Raw genomic sequence first — 19266 nt, forward strand, 5'->3', positions numbered from 1 at the left:
TTATATAAGTCCCTAATTAGATCTCTGCTAGACTACAGAGCACCTGTTTATGACTCAGCTAAGGAGAGCACCTTAGTCTGTCTTGCGTCCATCCAACACTCTTCTTTTAGGATAGTCCTAGGTGCATCACCCGTTCAAAATCTTTATGTTGAGGCTCATGAACCTCCACTTACCATCAGAAAAAAAGATGTTGCTGATGAACTACTTAACTAAACTTAAAAGCCTGCCTACTCATCCTTCTTGGCCACTACTGCATGATCCTCAGTGGAAAACCCACTATGCAAATTAACCCAGAAAAATGGCCTACTCCTATCAGACTGCAGAATCTAATAGAAAGATGGAACATTTAGCTTGATAATATTGTCAGAGAATCAAAAGATCCGGATCCCCATAGACTGCCTACACACTTTCTTCTGATGGATACTTTGAGCAATGGGGTAAAGGTTCTCTAGCACATTTTAACATCCAAAAACTACATTTTGCTCATACACAAAAGTACTCCCATTTTACCAAGATCTATATTGATGGGTCAAAGTCTGACAGTCAGGTGGGTGCAGCTGCTGCTGTCTTCCCTATTACAATTGTTTCAATTTCACTTCCAGCCAAATGCAGCAGTTATACTGCTGAGCTACATGCCATTAAGCTTGCTCTGAAAAACATCACTCCTGTCAATAAATAAAAGCATAATATATACTGATTTACATAGTGGAATTTTAGCTTTGAAAAGCAATTCCTCACCTAACACTCCTTTATTAAAACTCATAAGACATAAGCTGATGCATCTTCATGAGCATCAGTAAACTGTTATCTTCTCTTGGATCCCTGGCCACAGTGGTATTTCAGGAAATGAATGTTCAGATGATGCTGCAAAACATCCTGTGGGCACCTCATCTAGCCCCATGCTTATGTTGGTTCACACCTGGGTGTTCACCCACCATGTACTTGTGCACCCAGGATTACTAAAAGTCCCACTATCGTGAAGGTAAAAGCAGACGATTTTGCTGTCACAGACCATCCGGACTTTGCCGAAATTGGGTCCACTTGGCTTGGGTGTCACCTGAATATCAGTTTCATCAGCGTTTTAGACTCCCAATTAGCAAGTACAGCTTGTCTGGCATATCTGAGAGAATGTCTGTGACAATCTCAAGGACCACAGGGAAGAACGCCGCCCCTCTATGTTACCAGGCAGTACTAGATGGTAGATGACTCTCATCAACCGGTGCAATACTACCACTTTGCTTATTGGAGGCTTGAAGTGGTGGAACCCATGTTTAGTCTCTAGAGCTAAGTTCCGATCAACCCTTCCCTATCTCTTCCATCATGCAGTATGATTGATGACTTTTGCGGTTACAATGAACATCGTGGCGAGATCCAATATTCCTTACATTTCGAGGGTACAGCTCTAAAATGTTGTTTTAGAGCTGTACCCTCGCAGGCCGGCCTCTAGTTAGTACACCGGACCGATCCTATTGGTAACTCTCTAGGAGGCTTCCGGATCAACTAGTGTATAATCTTGCTACCTCTACTAGGGGGACCTCCACTAATAACATTAATCCACGATGAGCAGTGTCCATTGATTACCACTCTCTGTCTTCTCCCCCTCAAACACCCCTCTATCCATAGCAGCAATTTGCCTCCAATGCCACACTGCTCCAATTTGTGCAGCAGTCTTCCATGTGCAACAGTATCAAAAGCCTTTCTAAGATCCAAGTATATAATATCAAAGTTATTCCTTGCATCCAGTTCTTTTGTGACTGCATCATAGTATCCAATCAAATTGGTCAGGCAAGACTCTTCCCCTTAACAAAACCATGCTGTGTCTGAGCTATAACTGAAGTCTTGTCTAGATGATCTTGCAGTGCTTCTTTAACCAGTACCTCCATTAATTTTCCTGGAACAGAAGTTAAACTAACAGGTCTATAATTACTTGTGTCGCCCTTTGATCCTCCTTTGTGAATTGGGGTCACATTTGAACATCTCCTGTCCATGGGTACTTCCCCTGAGTCCAAGGAAGCTCTCATAATTATGGCTAAGGGTTTGCTTACTTCCTTTGCTGACTCCTTTAATATAACTGGATAGATCTCATCCACCCCAGGTGCCTTTCTTGTATTTATCTTCAACAATTTCTCCTCCACTTTACTCTCAATTATTACAAGATCATCTAGCTCACTGCCAGTGTTTACTTCATCTATGGTATTCCCCTTCCTGAATAACTCCTCATGTGTGAATGTAGATGCAAAATATTGATTTAGTTTGTTAGCTACCTGAGCAGGATCATGAACAATTGAACCATCGATATCAAGTGGACCAGTCTGATTCGTCCCCTTCCTTCTAGAGTTTACATAAGTAAAGAACTCCTTGCTGTTTTTCTTTGCATCCCTTGCCAAAGATTTCTCGTAATCTGCCTTCACCTTTGTAACTTGGTTACAGATCAACTTATATCTATCATAGGCTTCTGTGTCACATGTTAATTTATATGTATCCCATGCATTTTTCTTCTCTGCCATATGTCTCATTAGTTCATGTGACATCCATTTAGGCCTGAACCTTGAACAATATTTCTTAGTTGGTATGTAAAGCCTAGTAGCTTCCAAGATAAGTTCTTTGAATGCTTCCCATTTTGAATTTGCTATTGGTAACATCATCAGTTGGTTCCACTGTATAGAATTTAAATACTGTCTCAGTCCATCGTAGTCGCCTTTACGAAAGCAATAACCCTTCCCTTTACCCTTGATGGTAGTTACCTCTTTGAGTAAATCCCACTTCAGCACACTGTGATCACTGCCACCTACTGGTTCCCTTATCTGCAGATTCTTGATGTATGAAGAATCACTAGAGATAATCAGATCAAGAGTATTACTCCCTCTAGTTGCCTCCCGAACATGATACTGTAGAAAACAATCATCCAATAAATCCACAAATCCTTGCTAGTGTGTGACTGACCAACCCACTAATACCTGTCAATCTCTGGTAAATTAAAATCCTCCATTATTAAGACACTCTGATTTACTGGCCCATTATTTTTCTGCACAATTGCTCATTATACTCATCAGATTCATTTGGCCTATAACACACACACCTACTCATTTTTCCTTTTCTAGTGCTTATGTCACATCAAACAGATTCGACATTGCATTGTCCACCAACATCAGTTGGATGCATTTCTTTAGATTTTGTGTTTCTTAATTAACAGCATAACCCCTCCTCCCTTTTTGTTCTGTCTATCTTTTTTGTACACGTTGTACTCCCCAAATTCCAGTTCTGCACTGCTTATGTCTGTGTGACATAAGCAGTCACACGTCTGTGATATCCGAACAATATCTGCCTTTGATGTCTTGACTAGCACTTAAACTCATCGAATTTATTAACTATACTCCTAGCATTGGTGTACATGCAAGTATACATTCACCTGTTTCTACTCTTAGTTACTGTAACACAGCCCATGTATTTACTTGACCCACTATGACTCCCAACAGTCCTGGAAATCCCCATTGCTTTGCTTTACAGGCTGCTGCTCAATTGCATTTCAATAGAAGTAGTGCAAGAATCTTGGCAAATATATTTTTAAAAGTCTTTTACTGGTGAACTGGCTTTAGGAAGATGTCGTTTCGCAATGTAATAATTTCGTTTTCAAGTAATATTTTCTCTGTGTGAAAAATTTCAGCGTTTTTTTTTTTTTTTTTTTTCTGCAATTTGTTTCGTATCTGAGTCGACATTAAACGGATAAGAAATAAATTTGAACAATGTCTTCAATTATTTTAAAATCACTGAATCTGGTTTCAAAATCATTCACATCTTTCTCAGTTTCAGAAACACATTTCTCAATTTTAAATTCAAAAACACGATCATTTTGCAAATTATCTTGCATATTTGTAAAATGATGGAATTTTTTTTTTCTTTCAGATACATAGCTATTGCCAGAAATTGATATTTATATGCAGAAATACTACTAATCATATCACCTACATTTTTATTTTTTTCCTTGTAATTCTAAATTCAGATCACTTAATTTTCTGGTAAAATCTGCCAAAAAAAAGCCAGATCACACAACCACTCCATATCTTATAGCTGCCGATAATCCTCTCTCCTTTGATCAACAAATTTTTAAATTTCATTCAGCAAATTTCGAAATCTCTGTTGAAAATTACTCTGACTCAGCCACCTCACATCTGTGTGTAATATCAGATCTTGTTCATTTTCATCGAGTTGCATTTCAGAAAGTCCCCTTTGAAGGGATTGACTTCTGATGGAATTCACGATTTTGAAAGCTATGTCCATAACACTTTTAGTATTTAAACTTTTGCTGGCTAACACTTCTTGGTGGATGACAGTGGTAACTCAAAACATCTGGGATTTCATCATCCTTTTGGCACAATTCGCTGAATCCATTAAGATGTCTGGACGTTGCTTTAGTTCCATTTGTTGTTATTGATACGAGCTTAAATATTGGAAATTTAATTTTTCCAATAAAATTTTTGAATGCATTAAATATATCAAGACCCATAGTTCTTTCTTTTAACAAAACCATACCCAGCAGTTCTTCTCTAGTGGCAGAATCATCGAAAACCATACGAAGGAAAATGAGCGGTTGAGCTGTATCACTGATGTCTGTAGATTCATTCATCCCCAAATTCCAGTTCTGCATTACTTATATCTGTGTGACACCACGTCTCTGATATCCCAACAATATCCGCCTTTGATGCTTTGAGCAATACGTCAAATTCATCAAATTTATTTACTAAACTCCTAGCATTGGTGTACACACAAGTATACATGCAACTGTTCTTTTTCTTAGCTACCCTAACACAACCCATGTGTTTACTTGTACCCCAATGACTCCCAGCAGTCTCTGAAATATCCTGCTTCTTATTTTCCAAGCTGCTGCTCATTCCAATAGAAGCAGTGCAAGAATCACTTTCACCTCCGCCAGTGGCTACTGTTAATCCATTAGTCCTTGTATCCCCCCAATCTAGCAGTTTTCTGACCCACCTAACACTGCCTAGATAGCATCAGCAAACATTCTTGCACCCTTTCTATTTAAGTGTATCCCATCCCTGTAGAAGCAGTCTCTCCTGTTAACAAGTATAGACCAGGCTGAAAAAAATTCTACCCCTTGAACCTTGCACAATCTTTCCAGGGCCGAAATTATTGACAGGGCTCTCATCATATACTCCCTCCTATCGTGTCTGGGCAGAATTGCAGACACTTTCAAATTCAACCCTAATTCACGGCTTTTTTTCAACAGTGACCTGTACTTGTTAAGTCATTCCGCCGGTCTCCTACTCTTAATATCATTAGTGCCAGGGTGTACAACTATATCACTTTTTGTGCCCTTAAAAGATGATATCCGCTCTACAATGTAATCAACATTTGCCCCTGGCAGACATACCCTGGTCCTGTTCCACCTATCCTTTTTACAAAGCATGTTTCCCGTTTCCCTGACAATAGAGTCACCAACAACTACTAGTTCCTTTAGGACCAGCACATTCTGCCTTGTGGGCTGTCGCTGTGTTGCGTGATGACCAAGTGCAAACTCTGGCATTGGTGTGGGCAGGTGAGAGCTTGATGGGCCGTCACTTTTAATCCTTCGAGGGCATCCACCCTGTCCTTCAAGCTCTCATATAGGCCCATAACAATGCTGAGTTGTCGCCTGATTTTCTTACACTCCTTGCATCGCGCACATACAAAGACATCCCACATGGCAGTATCATGCCCCGTACCTGACTGCTCCACAATCATCAAGCAAATAGTGCATTTTAAAAGGCTTTGATTCAGAGGGCAACTGCCCCCCCCTCAGTTATCCTCTGAGCCACAGCACTCCCATTAGCTTGAGCCTTTCGCTTTGCTGCTCTGGTCTGAGTCATGATTTCGATTTAATTTCAATAAAATTTCAATTTCAGTACAAAATTGAAACTCTAAACTTGTATCCCAACACAGTTATAACGCTATATTTATGTTTCAGTATCGAGTGTTATCTACGAAATCCCTTTATATAACTTCCGTATCAAGTTAAGTATTAATTATTTATGTTACGTAACCTAAGTCGTTATATGTATATAGTTAAAAGTACAATTTAATTGACAATTAAGTTCAACAAAATTAATAGATTTACTGATTAATTGACAATATTATATTATGTACTATACTATGCTAAGCTTATGCTATCTAGTTTGAAAATTTTGTATCGCATAACAATCGCGGCAATTTACAAACGGTAAATCTACGGACACTTAAGTATCGATTAACTTCCAAATTTCTCTGTCTGAATTCAGAATAAACTAAGGATCCTAAGGAAACTAAGGAAATATTGGAAATTTAATTTTTCCAATAAAATTTTTGAATGCGTTAAATATATCAAGACCCATAGTTCTTTCTTTTAACAAAACCATACCCAGCAGTTCTTCTGTAGTGGCAGAATCATCGAAAACCATACGAAGGAAAACGAGCGGTTGAGCTGTATCACTGACGTCTGTAGATTCATTCATCCTGTTGTAAAGAAAAGGACACACAATTAGCAATATTCGACAAGCTATTTACAAGTTGCAGGCCCTATTTCAGTCTGAATTTCATTGTATATATATTTTGAATTATCTCTACAAAATGCATATTCATATGTATTTTAAACTGTGTATTTTAAACTCATTTAAACTTCATATCATTAGTTGGGGAATAGTAGCAACTATGAAGTATATTATATTCTGAATAATCTGATATTGAATTAATTAGGATATACTGTACATAAACGGCTCGAAATCTACGGCTCTAACCATCATGTTGATGCTGCTATTGTTCTACCAACTTTTATAATCTGTACCTCTGGAATGCAGCATCTTTTCTGCTGAAACGCAGCATCTTTTCTCCATTTATTCCAAGGCCATTTGTAAATCCCATCATATCATATTCATTGTCTCTCTTAGTACCATTCTAGGCTTGCATACCCACTTGCTTACTCATATTCATACCATGCTGGTTCATTTAACCGAGGCAATTAAACTTATCAAATCTGGTTGTATTTCTAGCTATTTCCACATACCTGGTGTATTGCACCCACTCTTCACTTGGTGATCTGGCAGCTAAATTCACCATGGAGCCAACTGATATCTCATTTAAGATTACTTTTACCAACCAAATGCAAAAGCTTAATCACTTGCTTTATAAATGATTAACAGATCATCTGGAGAAATCATGAGGGCAACAAGCCCCTTCTGATTAAACCTAATCTACAGTCTTGGCCATCCAGTTTCCATGCAGATAGAAAGGAAGAGGTGACACTTCCACAATTATAAATACATCATAAACACCTTACTCACTTTTACCTCCTTACTGCCTCAAATCCACCTTTCGATCCTCATTTCCTCACTCGGCTCACAGTCTATACTATTTTTGATGTCCCTATTTACAACAAAGCTCAGAAAATGAAATTCTTGTTAAAGCAATTGAAATTGCTGTTGGATGATGTTTCTAATATAACTTGCAGTGCTTACATTCCTAAAAAATATCTGTTAACTAAAACAACTGAAATATTTGCATCTGTAGCCAATCAAAAATGTTCTTTCCACTTTGAGTGGTGTGTTTTGACCTCTAGTTGTCCTTTCACCATAAACTCTAACGATAACTTCTGTGAAGAAGATACCAACTGAAACCACCATTGTGAATACTATTCATTTCTAGCCTTGATGAAAATACAGTTCTGTAGAATCACATAGAAGATAACATGGATACATGTTTTCTTCTATGTGACAACATGTTCTATGTTATAACATGGATACATCCATGTGATAACACCTTCTTGAAAGAAGAAAATCTTGCCTTCCTGAAAGAAGAAAATATGAAAATTGATCACCGCAAACAGAATTCCTCTGAAAAGCAAACAGATTTGGCTTCTATATTCAAAGAAAAATAACAAACACCATTCAATGGAATTGCAAAGGCTTTCTGTAAGCCAATTCACTACCATAATCTTGCTCACATCTTAAAAGTGACAAATTTAACATAGAATTTTCCTATCAATAAAAAATTATAATCTGTTTAGAAAGGTGGCTCTGTTATTAATAGAGAGTATTAGCTACATGGTGCAGTGAAGCGTAAGGCTTTATCTGTACCACCAAAAAAAAAAATTAATTAATTAAAAAATAATACCCATTCAGTTAACCTCTTTGAATTGCTCCAAGTATCAGCCTTGGCTATATTATAGCTTACTTGACCCAACAGGCAGTTTACCCTATGTCATCCAAAATTTTCTCAGTTCAGGTCCTTCCAAGTTCTCTGTTTGCATATTGTTTTTAAAACCTGTGCCCATAAATTAAAATTAGTAATCCCACAAGGTGTTTTTTCTCAGTGCCATGTTATTTGCAATAGGAATAAGTCATTTTGAAAACTGTTGATTCATATCCTTGTGCTTATCTCTTAAACTCTTCCATTGAGATTAAAATCTGAATAAATTATAATGAAGTATGGGTGACATGAAATGTTTAAAGTCTATCCAGCCAGAAGTCTACTGCTCTTCACTTCTGTAACAAGCAGAATTTTCCTCATGAACCCGAATCACTCATCCTCTTCCAGCCAATTCCAGTCATGATTGGTACTATCTTTTGGTGTAATATGTGATAACAGTTTAAACTATATAAATTAGAACAGGCATCTACGGACTACTTGTAAAAATCTTCACATATGCCACAGCACTAATCATTAGACTTCAGATTATATGCATATGTGCAAATGCATATAAATGCATATAAACACAAATATTACAAACAATACAGTATATTCCTTAACTTGATAATTTTTTCAAATGTTGATATTGTAACTATGTAACGTCATTATATTGCAATTAAATCTTCATTGGAAATTTTCTCAAATCGGCATTGGGAATAAATTTGTAAGATCCAAATCTTACATAACATCCTATGGTTGATTTTATGTTTATGTATGTATATTATTATTTTTTTAGAAAGAAAGAATATGGTAGAAGAAAGACGAGGCTTGTGTTAAAAGGAGGCAATTAGTGGACTTCTTGTAATTTTGGAAAACAGAAGAAATATGTTTATTTCTGGTTTTTGAGGGAATGCCACTGGTAGAGAGTAGGTAATATGGGTGGCATTAAAGGGGTAAGGAAATAAATGCTTTGAAAGTAAACCACACTGTACGTAGTAAACATGAGAATTATAACCATTCAGCCAAATGGTACCATCTGAGGACCTTCAAGCAAGGGAAGTAGGCATTGTATGAAAATAGTGAAAGAGATGAAAGAGACCAAACAATTTCCAGATCATAACATAAAGATGCAAAAACCCCTATTACACTATCAAAGAGTGGAAATCCAGTAGATGTAGAAGTCTCAATGGGGAACCTTGGTTCTAGAGGATAGTGCAGGGGACATTGATAATGCCGCAAAAATAACGGGTAAAAGGGGCCACTGACAAGTATTACTTGCTCAGCAGGTGGCAGAGAGAGGAAAAAAAAAAAAAAAAAAAACTGGTATTTCTGTTGGAAAAGGGTCCCAGAAAGAGAGGGTAATATGCAAACTGAGAAGATAGTGCTAGCAAGTGAAAGGAAAGAAAAAAATAAATAAATAAACACAAAAATACCTTACGGTTTTAATGCTATATTCCTATTTGTTCTCATGCTATCGACTACATTGAATGAAACATTAGTGGTAAACATACCAAAAATTAAATCTGATAGAAAACTTTGTATGGAATTGTGGATTGCCAGTCACGGAAAGGATTTTACTACGGATGCCCCTATTGTATTTTGTGTTGTTTGTGAAAAGAAAGCTTCTCACAAGAAAAAATTCCAGATCAACCAACATGTGAAAACAACATCATACATTATGGCCAAGCAAAGGAAAAGCAAGGAAAAATTTCCACAGCAGTTACTTTTAAATAAGTCGTGTACTTCAAAAGAAGAGAAAAAGTGATTTTCAAGGGATTTGTCTCATCCTTTAAGCAGCAGTATCCCTTTCAGTAAGTTAAACAATCATGTCTTCAAGCAATTTTTGAAAAAATATTGTATAAATCAAAATATTCAAGATGAATCTACCACGAAAGAATAACCTGAATGCTATTTATGATAGCATTATTTGCAAAATTCATCACAATATTAGTGAAACTACATTTGGATGTCCATTGACTAAATCAAGGCTGCATTTATAGTTCATACAGGTAGATTTACTAGTATTGCTGTCACTTATTCTCTTAGTAGACACGATGATAACAGTCAAAATTAAATTTTCTGAAAATTGACCCTTTATTTAGCTTCCCTTTATTTTTTAAAATGACACGTATGGTTTGGTCACCAACATTATAATGGTTCTTTAGAGATTTAATGGATGCACTGTTTTCAAACTTTTGAATAATTTAAAGTTTTTGTTTAATTCTCTTGCAGTTGCCCACCATTTTCGTGATTTCTAAACAAAAAAAAAAAAAAAAAAAAATAGTTACTATAAAATAAATTTCCGACATTGCTGACATAAATAATGAAACAAAATTTGTCCTTTTGCAATGCAAAGGAACACAACAATTGACACGATGCACTAAAACAAACTAAACATTTGGTCTATCTCTCTTTTTTTTTTTTTTTTTTTTTTTTTTTGAGTGGTAGGTGTGAAGACAGCGGGGGTTGCAAGATGATAATAGCACAATAATCTCCTAATGATGACTTATAACACTGCTTCTTGTCGCTCATTTATGACTTGCAAAACATCTGTTTATGCCTATTTTAGTTATTACTTGAATTTTATGATTTTGGGGGTTTTTTTTTTGTTTTTTTTTAATTTGGAGTCTTGAAGTGTCCCAGTAAATCGAGAGTCTGGTGTATTTGTATTTTACAAAGTTCTGATGGCTGCCATTAGATGGTAGAATCACAACTCCAAAATTTTACAAAAATTAATATTGATTTAATTGATAATAATGATATTAATAATAAATTCTAGTTTTGCACCTCTTTAGCTAGGATTACAGTTTATAAAAAAAAAAAATAAAAACTGTGATTAGTAGAAAGGGATTAGTTATTTAAACTGGTAGAAGCTAGGAAGAGGCATATACAATCAACAAGAACTAATGAAAATGTAATTGGAATGAATTTTAAAATTAATTGCTATTTCATTATAAATAGTATTTAGTAATAAATATTACAATCGTGACTTTTGATATCTTGCGATATCTTTTTTAGCAGTCTGTACCTGAAGTTTCTCTTTTTGGAACTCTTTCTGGAGAGCTTGGACCTGCCATTAAGGCACATAGGCCTCCTGAAGATAGTGATTCTGAGGTACTTGTTAATTCTTTGCTGTCTTCTGGTATTATAAAACAATTGCCATTTTTATATTCGTAGTGTCCTTTCTTAAAAAATATTAATATCCTAAAGTAAGTCCATATGAATCAGTTAATTGATTTTCACACGAATCAGTATCTGCCAATTTTTATAGTTTTATTAAGACAATTTTTTTGCAACTATCAGATCTCTTGGTGGTTTTCAAGGTACTGCATATGGGTAGCAGATGATAAATGTAAGCTACTGCATTTGTCATCTGCTACCAGTATCCCTGGCCCAAAGAAAACTCACATACAGTTGTCAGTACTTGTTATCAATATAACATTTTCCTTTAATGTTTCATCTGGTGTAAGTAAGGTTATCCCAAGAACACAACCTTACTGGCCCCCAGCAAAGGTTTGCAATGCAAGGTTACTGCATATGGGTAGCAGATGACAAATGTTAGCTGGCCCCGGGTGCCAAGCATTTTTCGAGGCCAAGCGACATTACTGCAACTTAGAGTGCTCTTGGTAAGTGAATAACGTTAGTTTTAAGTTCCTGTCTTTCTCTCAACAGTTTCATTTAAAAACAGTTCCATACTTGAAAACTACAAGTCAGAACGCAGAAAGGAAACTCACCTTTCTTTTCCTTTTTCATATATTTTAGTAGCACTAACCAACTAACACTAACAGCTTGGCCTCCTAGCAGCACTGCTCCTGCCTCCCCATGGTGGGGCCGGAAATCTTGGTGGAAAAGTCCTCCAGCCAAGGGCAAAAGGAGCAAACATGGCAAGCATAGACCATGTTTCTGCTACTCAAACTAGCAGAAAACTAGATCAAATGGATTCATATACAGCTAAGAAACAAAGAACAGAAGATCACCCTCTAGTTGCACTACTGTTTCTAGTTATTCAGTTTAAGAATGAACAACCGATTGGAAGTTATTCACCTTTCAGAATTGGAAAAAACTCTTGAAAGCATAGCTAGTTCTCCTAAAACAGTCAGAAGACTAAAATCAGGGGATCTGCTAGTAGAGATGACAAACCAAAAACTGTTGGAGATATTCCAATAACAGTTACTCCCCATTTCACCATGAATACCTCGAGAGGAGTAATTACTGAATGGGACCTCCTCAACGTCCCCAAAGATGAAATCAATGAAGAGCTGAAAGACCAAGAGGTTATTCAAGTCAAAAGAATAACAATTAAAAGAGACAGAGAAATTATCCCAACGAGGAATATAATTCTGACCTCAACACTCAAAAAACCACCAAAAACTGTAAAAGCTGGATATCTAAACTGCCCACTGAGACCATACATTCCAAATCCTGTCCGATGTTTTAAGTGTCGGAAGTACGGACACTCTCAAGCAGTATGCAGAAGTTTCGCTATCTATGCAAAATGCGGGTCACGAGAACATACCCAACAAGACTGTACAGCACAAAATTCAAGATGTCCCAACTGCAGAGGAGAACATAATGTCTACTCAAAATAATGTGAAGAGTGGAAGAGAGAAAAGAGAATACAGAAATATAAAGTGAAAAACAACGTAACATATCAAGAAGCTAAAAGAACAATACAGCCACAATGAACAAATAGACTATCTTATGCACAAGTAACACAAACTTATAAAACAATAGAAACACAGACAGAAGTAACGATCCCACCAAAAAAAGTCCATTTCAGATTGGGCACGCTCACTGCTCATTGAACCAAAACAAAAAGCAGAACAGGCAATAAACACGCCCATTATGATACCATCAACTAGAGAAACCAGCAAATCCACAAAACAAGATAGAACCACTGTAGTAAATGGGAATAAAATGGATAACATGAAAGTAGAAAAAAAAGAATCAGATGGAAGAAACAATACTAGAAATTTTTGCAGAGGAAGAGTAGATGGATACCGGAAAGCCATACTTCCCTAAAAAAGGAAGACAAAAATCAGAGAACCTTAAGCCAACAACATCAAGAAAGCAAACTGAAAATACTAACAAAACCAAATAATGAATACATTTTTACATTGGAACTGTAGAGGATTCCGCAGCAATTTTGAAGATATCCACGATCTTCTATTGCAGTACAATCCGATTAGTCTATGTTTGCAATAAACATATCTTAAACCTCAGAATAAAAATAAAACTAAAACATTACAATATATACAGAAAGGACTCCAGTATGCCTACCCAACAGGTTCCTTTGCAGACTAATCTAGAGGTCATAGCAGTATGAATTGCAGTAAACTATCATATAACAATTGCCTCCATGGACCTGCCACCAAATCAAGATATAAGCTATACAGATCTAGAAGACCTGGTAGTCCAAACTACCGCCTCCGTTATTTTTCATGGGAGATAGGAATGGCCTCATCATCCTCTATGGGGAAATGAAAACATAGATAAAAGAGGTCAAATTATAGAAAAACTACTAGATAAGCTCAATCTTATATTCTTAAATAATGGGACACTGATGTATATATGTCTATCCACAAGAACTAATACAGCAACAGACCTTTCTATATGCACTCCATCATTATACCCTCTACTGGAGTGTACAGTTCACAATGATCCAGCAGGTAGTGATCATTTTCCAGTAAAGATTACTGGAAAATGATCACTTCAAACAAACCGACCCCTTGCCAACCGGAAAGAACTCCAAAGTGGAGATTAGATAAAGAAATTGGGCAAGATATAATCAGCTGGCCATATTAGAAGAACAACAAATACAACAAGGCAATTTCAATTGCCAAGAGCATTGCAGAGGCAATTTCAATTGCCTCTGCAATGAAATATGTAACTGATAAACTCCTCCATGCAGCAGAACAATCAATACCAAAAACCTCTTCAAATTTCCCATACATCCAAAGCCGTGATGGAACGATGAATGTACTCTAGGAAAACAAGAGAAAATCAAGGCATGGAATCATTTCCGAAGATACCACAACTAACCTGATACATTTCAAAAAAGCAAGGGCAAATGTCAAACACATTACTAAGATCAGTAAAAAAGAATCTTGGATTCGTTTTGCACCTACAATTACTAGAAAAACAGACAGCAGGAAGGTTTGGGACAAACGAAATAAAATAAACAACAAATACCAAAGAATTTCTCCTCCTTTTATAAAATGGAATGGAAAAGATATAGCAAAGCCTGAAGACATAAGCAATGCTCTTGGTAGAACATTTGAAAAAATATCTAGGAGTAGCTCCTATGAACCAGCTTTCCAAAAACATAAAGCAAATACAGAAACATATAAATTAAATTTCTCCAGTAAAAGTAGAGAAGCCAATAACCAACCTTTCACTCTCAGAGAACTTAATAAAGCCATTTCAGAGATGAGGCAAAGTGCAGTGGGTCCAGATGAAATAGTATACATGATGGTACACAATTAGATGAGAAATCATTGATATCGTTACTCGTGGCATATAACAGTATATACCTAGAAAATTCCTTTCCAAATCAGTGGCATCATGCAATAGTCTTAGCCTTTCCAAAACCAAATAAAGATACCACAAATCCGAACCACTATTGCCCAGTAGACTTAACTAGTTGCCTTGGAAAAATACTTGAAAAATATGGTAAATGCCCGATTAATATGGTTTTTAGAAACCCATAACTTACTAAACACAGCTCAATGTGGTTTCAGAAAGAACAGGTGCACTCTAGACTTGGCGCCTCCGTAGCCAGGTGGGAAGGAGCAGCAGTGCATAGCACACGCTTCTTGATTAGACCGGGGTTCGAGCCCGTCACCACCAAATACGGAGGATGCGGAAAGGTCAGGGAATGACCACCGCATATCCCGGAGCAATATGGCCTTAGTTGCTAATGCTCCTAAAAAAACCAAATAACAAAACTCTAGACTTAATGATAAAAGCAGAAAACAACATATGAAATGCCTTTGTAAGAAAGCAACATCTAGTAATTATATTTTTGATATAGAAAAGGCATACAACACAGCATGGCAATAGGGAATACTTAAAGACATAACTTTGGGATGAGTGGACATCTCCCAATATATATCCATAATTTTTAGCAACAACAAGCTTTCCAGGTTAGGATATTAACCACACTATCGCAGGTTTTTATACAAGAAAAAGAAGGAGTACCACAGGGATCAGTACTCAGTGCTATCCTTTTTGCTATAAAAATCTCAACTCAATAGCTGAACAAATGCCATAGATGCAGCACTTTATGCTGATGATTTCAGCATTTCTTGTCACTCACAAAATATGCGAACAATAGTGCGCCAACTGCAAACAACAATCAATAAAGTAATAGCATGCACCCAAAACAATGGCTTTCTACTCTCTAAACAAAAGACAGTTGGAATACACTTTTGTCGGAAAAGAAACTTACACCCAGACCCAGAACTAAAGCTCGGAGAACAACTAATCCCAATAACATCCAGCACAATTTTTTTTGGACTAACCCTTGATAAGAAACTGACCTTTTTAGATCACATAAAATGCCTTAGAACAAACGTGTAAAGAAATTGAATATTCTGAATATATCTGAAATATTCTGCAGTTATATCTGCAACAAAGTGGGGAGCAAACAGGTACACTTGTTACATCTTTATAGAACCTTGATAAATCCAGACTCTATTACGGGGTACCAGTTTTAGCTCTGCAAGACCCAGCGCCTTAAGATGGTTAGACCCTATACACCGTAATGCACTACGTATAGTCCTAGGAGTGTTTCATACTTCTCCGGTTTAAAGTATCTATGCTGAAGCCTATGAACCTCCACTCCACCTCAGAAGACAAGAACTCCTATCTTATGTGGCACCTCTGTAGCCAGGTGGGCATGAGCAGCAGTTCGTAGCACATTCTTCTTGATGTAGACCAGGGTTCGAGCCCTTGACCGCCAAATACGGAGGATGCGGAAAGGTCAGGGAATGACCACCGCATATCCCCGGAGCAATATGGCCTTAGTTGCTAATGCTCCTAAAAAAAAATAACAAATAACTATCTTATGCAGCTAAAATAAAGTTTATTCCAAATCATCCTGTGTACAAAACATTATATGCACCAATATGGGAACATTTGTACAGAGTACTTCCAACAGCAAATAAACCAGCAAACATACACATCTCAGGAGTTACTTCCAATTTGGTCTCTTGATTTCAACAAACTAGTTGTCAAACAAAACGTACTAAGACCTCCTTGGGATACAATATTACCATTCTGTGATACCTACTTCCTTAACTTGGGAAGAAATTCCCTACCAGCTTTCAACTACTAAATGCTGCCTATCTAGAAAAATATCCACACTATACACAAATATATGCTGATGGATCGAAAACCGATACAAAAGTAGGTGCATCAGCAGTTTTCTGTGATACTGCTATAACCCAAGTTCTCCAAACAGAATGTAGCAGCTTTACAGCTGAAGTTAGCAATAGACTGAATATGGCACCAAAAGTTACCCAATAGTCTGATCCTCACAGACTCCCTCAATATAATGGCGTAAAGGCGACTACGATGGACTGAGACAGTATTTAAATTCTATACAATGGGACAAACTGATGATGTTACCAACAGCAAATGCAAAATGGGAAGCATTCAAAGAACTTATCTTGGAAGCTACTAGGCTTTACATACCAACTAAGAAATATTGTTCAAGGTTTAGGCCTAAATGGATGTCAGATGAACTAATGAGGCATATGGCAGAGAAGAAACATGCATGGGATACATACAAATTAACACATGGCACAGAAGCCTTTGATAAATACAAGTTGATCTGTAACCAAGTTACCAAGGAGGTTAGGCAGGCGAAGGCAGATTACGAGAAATCTTTGGCAAGGGATGCAAAGAAAAACAGCAAAGAGTTCTTTACTTATGTAAACTCTAGAAGGAAGGGGATGAATCAGATTGGTCCACTTGATATCGATGGGTCAACTGTTGATGATCCTGCTCAGGTAGCTAACAAACTAAATGAATATTTTACATCGACATTCACACATGAGGAGTTATTTAGCGAGGGGGAAGCCAGAGGTGTATTCAACTCTAGCAGTAAGCTAGAGAATCTTGTAATAACTGAGAGTAAAGTGGAGGAGAAATTGTTGAAGATAAACACAAGAAAGGCACCGGGGTGGATGGGATCTATCCAGTTATATTAAAGGAGGCAGCAGAGGAAGTAAGCAAACCCTCAGCCATAATTATGAGAGCTTCCTTGGACTCAGGGGAGTTACCCACAGACTGGAGATGTGCAAATGTGACCCAATTCACAAAGGAGGATCAAAGGCTGACACAAGTAATTATAGACCTGTGAGTTTAACTTCTGTTCCAGGAAAATTAATGGAGGCACTAGTTAAAGAAGCACTGCAGGATCATTTAGACAAGACTTCAGTTATAGCTCGGACACAGCATGGTTTTGTTAAGGGGAAGTCTTGCCTGACCAATTTGATTGGATACTATGATGCAGTCACAAAGGAACTGGATGCAGGGAATAACTTTGATATTATATACTTGGATCTTAGAAAGGCTTTTGATACTGTTGCACATGGAAGACTGCTGCACAAATTGGAGCAGTGTGGCATTGGAGGCAAATTGCTGCTGTGGATAAAGGGGTGGCTGAGGGGGAGAAGACAGAGAGTGGTAATCAATGGACACTGCTCGTCGTGGACTAATGTTATTAGTGGAGTCCCTCAGGGCTCAGTGTTGGGTCCATTATTGTTTTCTGTATTTATAAATGATATTGATGATGGTATATCAAGCTTAATGTTGAAGTTTGCAGACGATACAAAGGTAGGCAGGGTTGTCAAGGACACTACTGACACTATGCTGCTGCAACAGGATCTGGGTTGAGCAGATAGGCTGAGAGGTGGCAAATGAAGTTTAACATTGACAAATGTAAAGTACTACACATGGGAAACAGCAACTCCAGAGGAACGTATCAACTCTGTGGTACTACACTGACAGTGGTAGAGAATGAAAGGGACCTGGGGGTGGTTGTGCAGGTAGATATGAAGTTCTCTGAGCAGTGCAGACGGGCTACAAGAGTAGCTCATGGTGTATTGTCAATGATATATAGGAATTTTTCTAGCAGGGATAAGGAGGTGATTATTCCCTTGTATAAGGCAATGGTCAGGCCACACCTAGAGTACTGTATACAGGTCTGGAGGCCTCATTTCAAGAAGGATGTAGAGTACAGAGAAGGGCAACAAGATTAGTGAATGGAACAAAGGGGTGCTCTTACGAAGAAAGGCTTAAGTTTTGCAAATTACAGTGTCTGGAGACTAGGCACCAGCGAGGTGATCTGATAGAGGTGTATAAAGCCTTGAATGGTTTGAGCATGCTCAATGCTGATGGGATTCTTCCTCTAGCTCAGAATAATCACCTGAGAGGGCATAAATTCAAATTGTGGAAAGACAGATGTAGGATAGACGTGCGGAAATTTGCCTTTAGCCAGCGGGTGGTTGGTTGGTGGAACAGACTTCCATCCCTTGTCGTGGAAGTTGATAGCCTAAATAAGTTTAAGGCTCAGCTGGACATGTATTTTGGGTGAAGTGGAAGTGGTTTTTTTTTTTTTTTTTTTTTATTTTGGCTGATGCTGCATAAGCTTTCTTTCTTGCATCAAATGCCTCTACTAATGCTAATACTAATTCAAACAATACAGTGCAACAGAAAGAATCTCCTTCCAACTCTAAGACAAATTCAAGCGACCCTGAACAAGCTCCTTAAAAGAAAACAAAACAAAACATAATCTTTTGTTGGATCCCTGGACATACAGAAATTAAAGGGAACAAAAAAGCTGACCATGCAGCAAAACCGGCAACAGGCATCCTTTCTTCAACCAAAGTACCATATACAGACTACAGGCATAACATCAAAATGAACAGCAAGGAACACTGTCAAAAAATATCTAGCGAGCAAACTTATAATAAACTCTGTCAAATTAAACCAGATTTAAAGAAGTGGAAGTCCAGTGAAAGAGATATACGAAAAGAAGAAGGAATCCTTGCCAGGTTAAAGATAGGACATACATATCTTACTCATTCCTATCTACTTAGAACC

At 37.3% G+C, this 19266-nt stretch overlaps 1 protein-coding gene across 4 annotated transcripts in view; it reads left to right on the forward strand.

Annotated features, from left to right (window-relative positions):
• FAM21 (Family with sequence similarity 21) overlaps nt 1–19266 on the forward strand; it is a 1354861-nt gene that overhangs the window by 778116 nt on the left and 557479 nt on the right. For all 4 annotated transcript variants that reach the window (XM_090388854.1, XM_090388862.1, XM_090388870.1 and 1 more), the window contains exon 15: nt 11173–11268. In XM_090388854.1, the coding sequence (XP_090244980.1) occupies nt 11173–11268 (96 nt within the window). The remainder of the gene's footprint in view (nt 1–11172; nt 11269–19266) is intronic.

This window comes from Mastigoproctus giganteus, chromosome 2 (genome assembly GCF_048544385.1).
Source record: "Mastigoproctus giganteus isolate SK-2022 chromosome 2, ASM4854438v1, whole genome shotgun sequence".
Lineage (NCBI taxonomy): Eukaryota > Metazoa > Arthropoda > Arachnida > Uropygi > Thelyphonidae > Mastigoproctus > Mastigoproctus giganteus.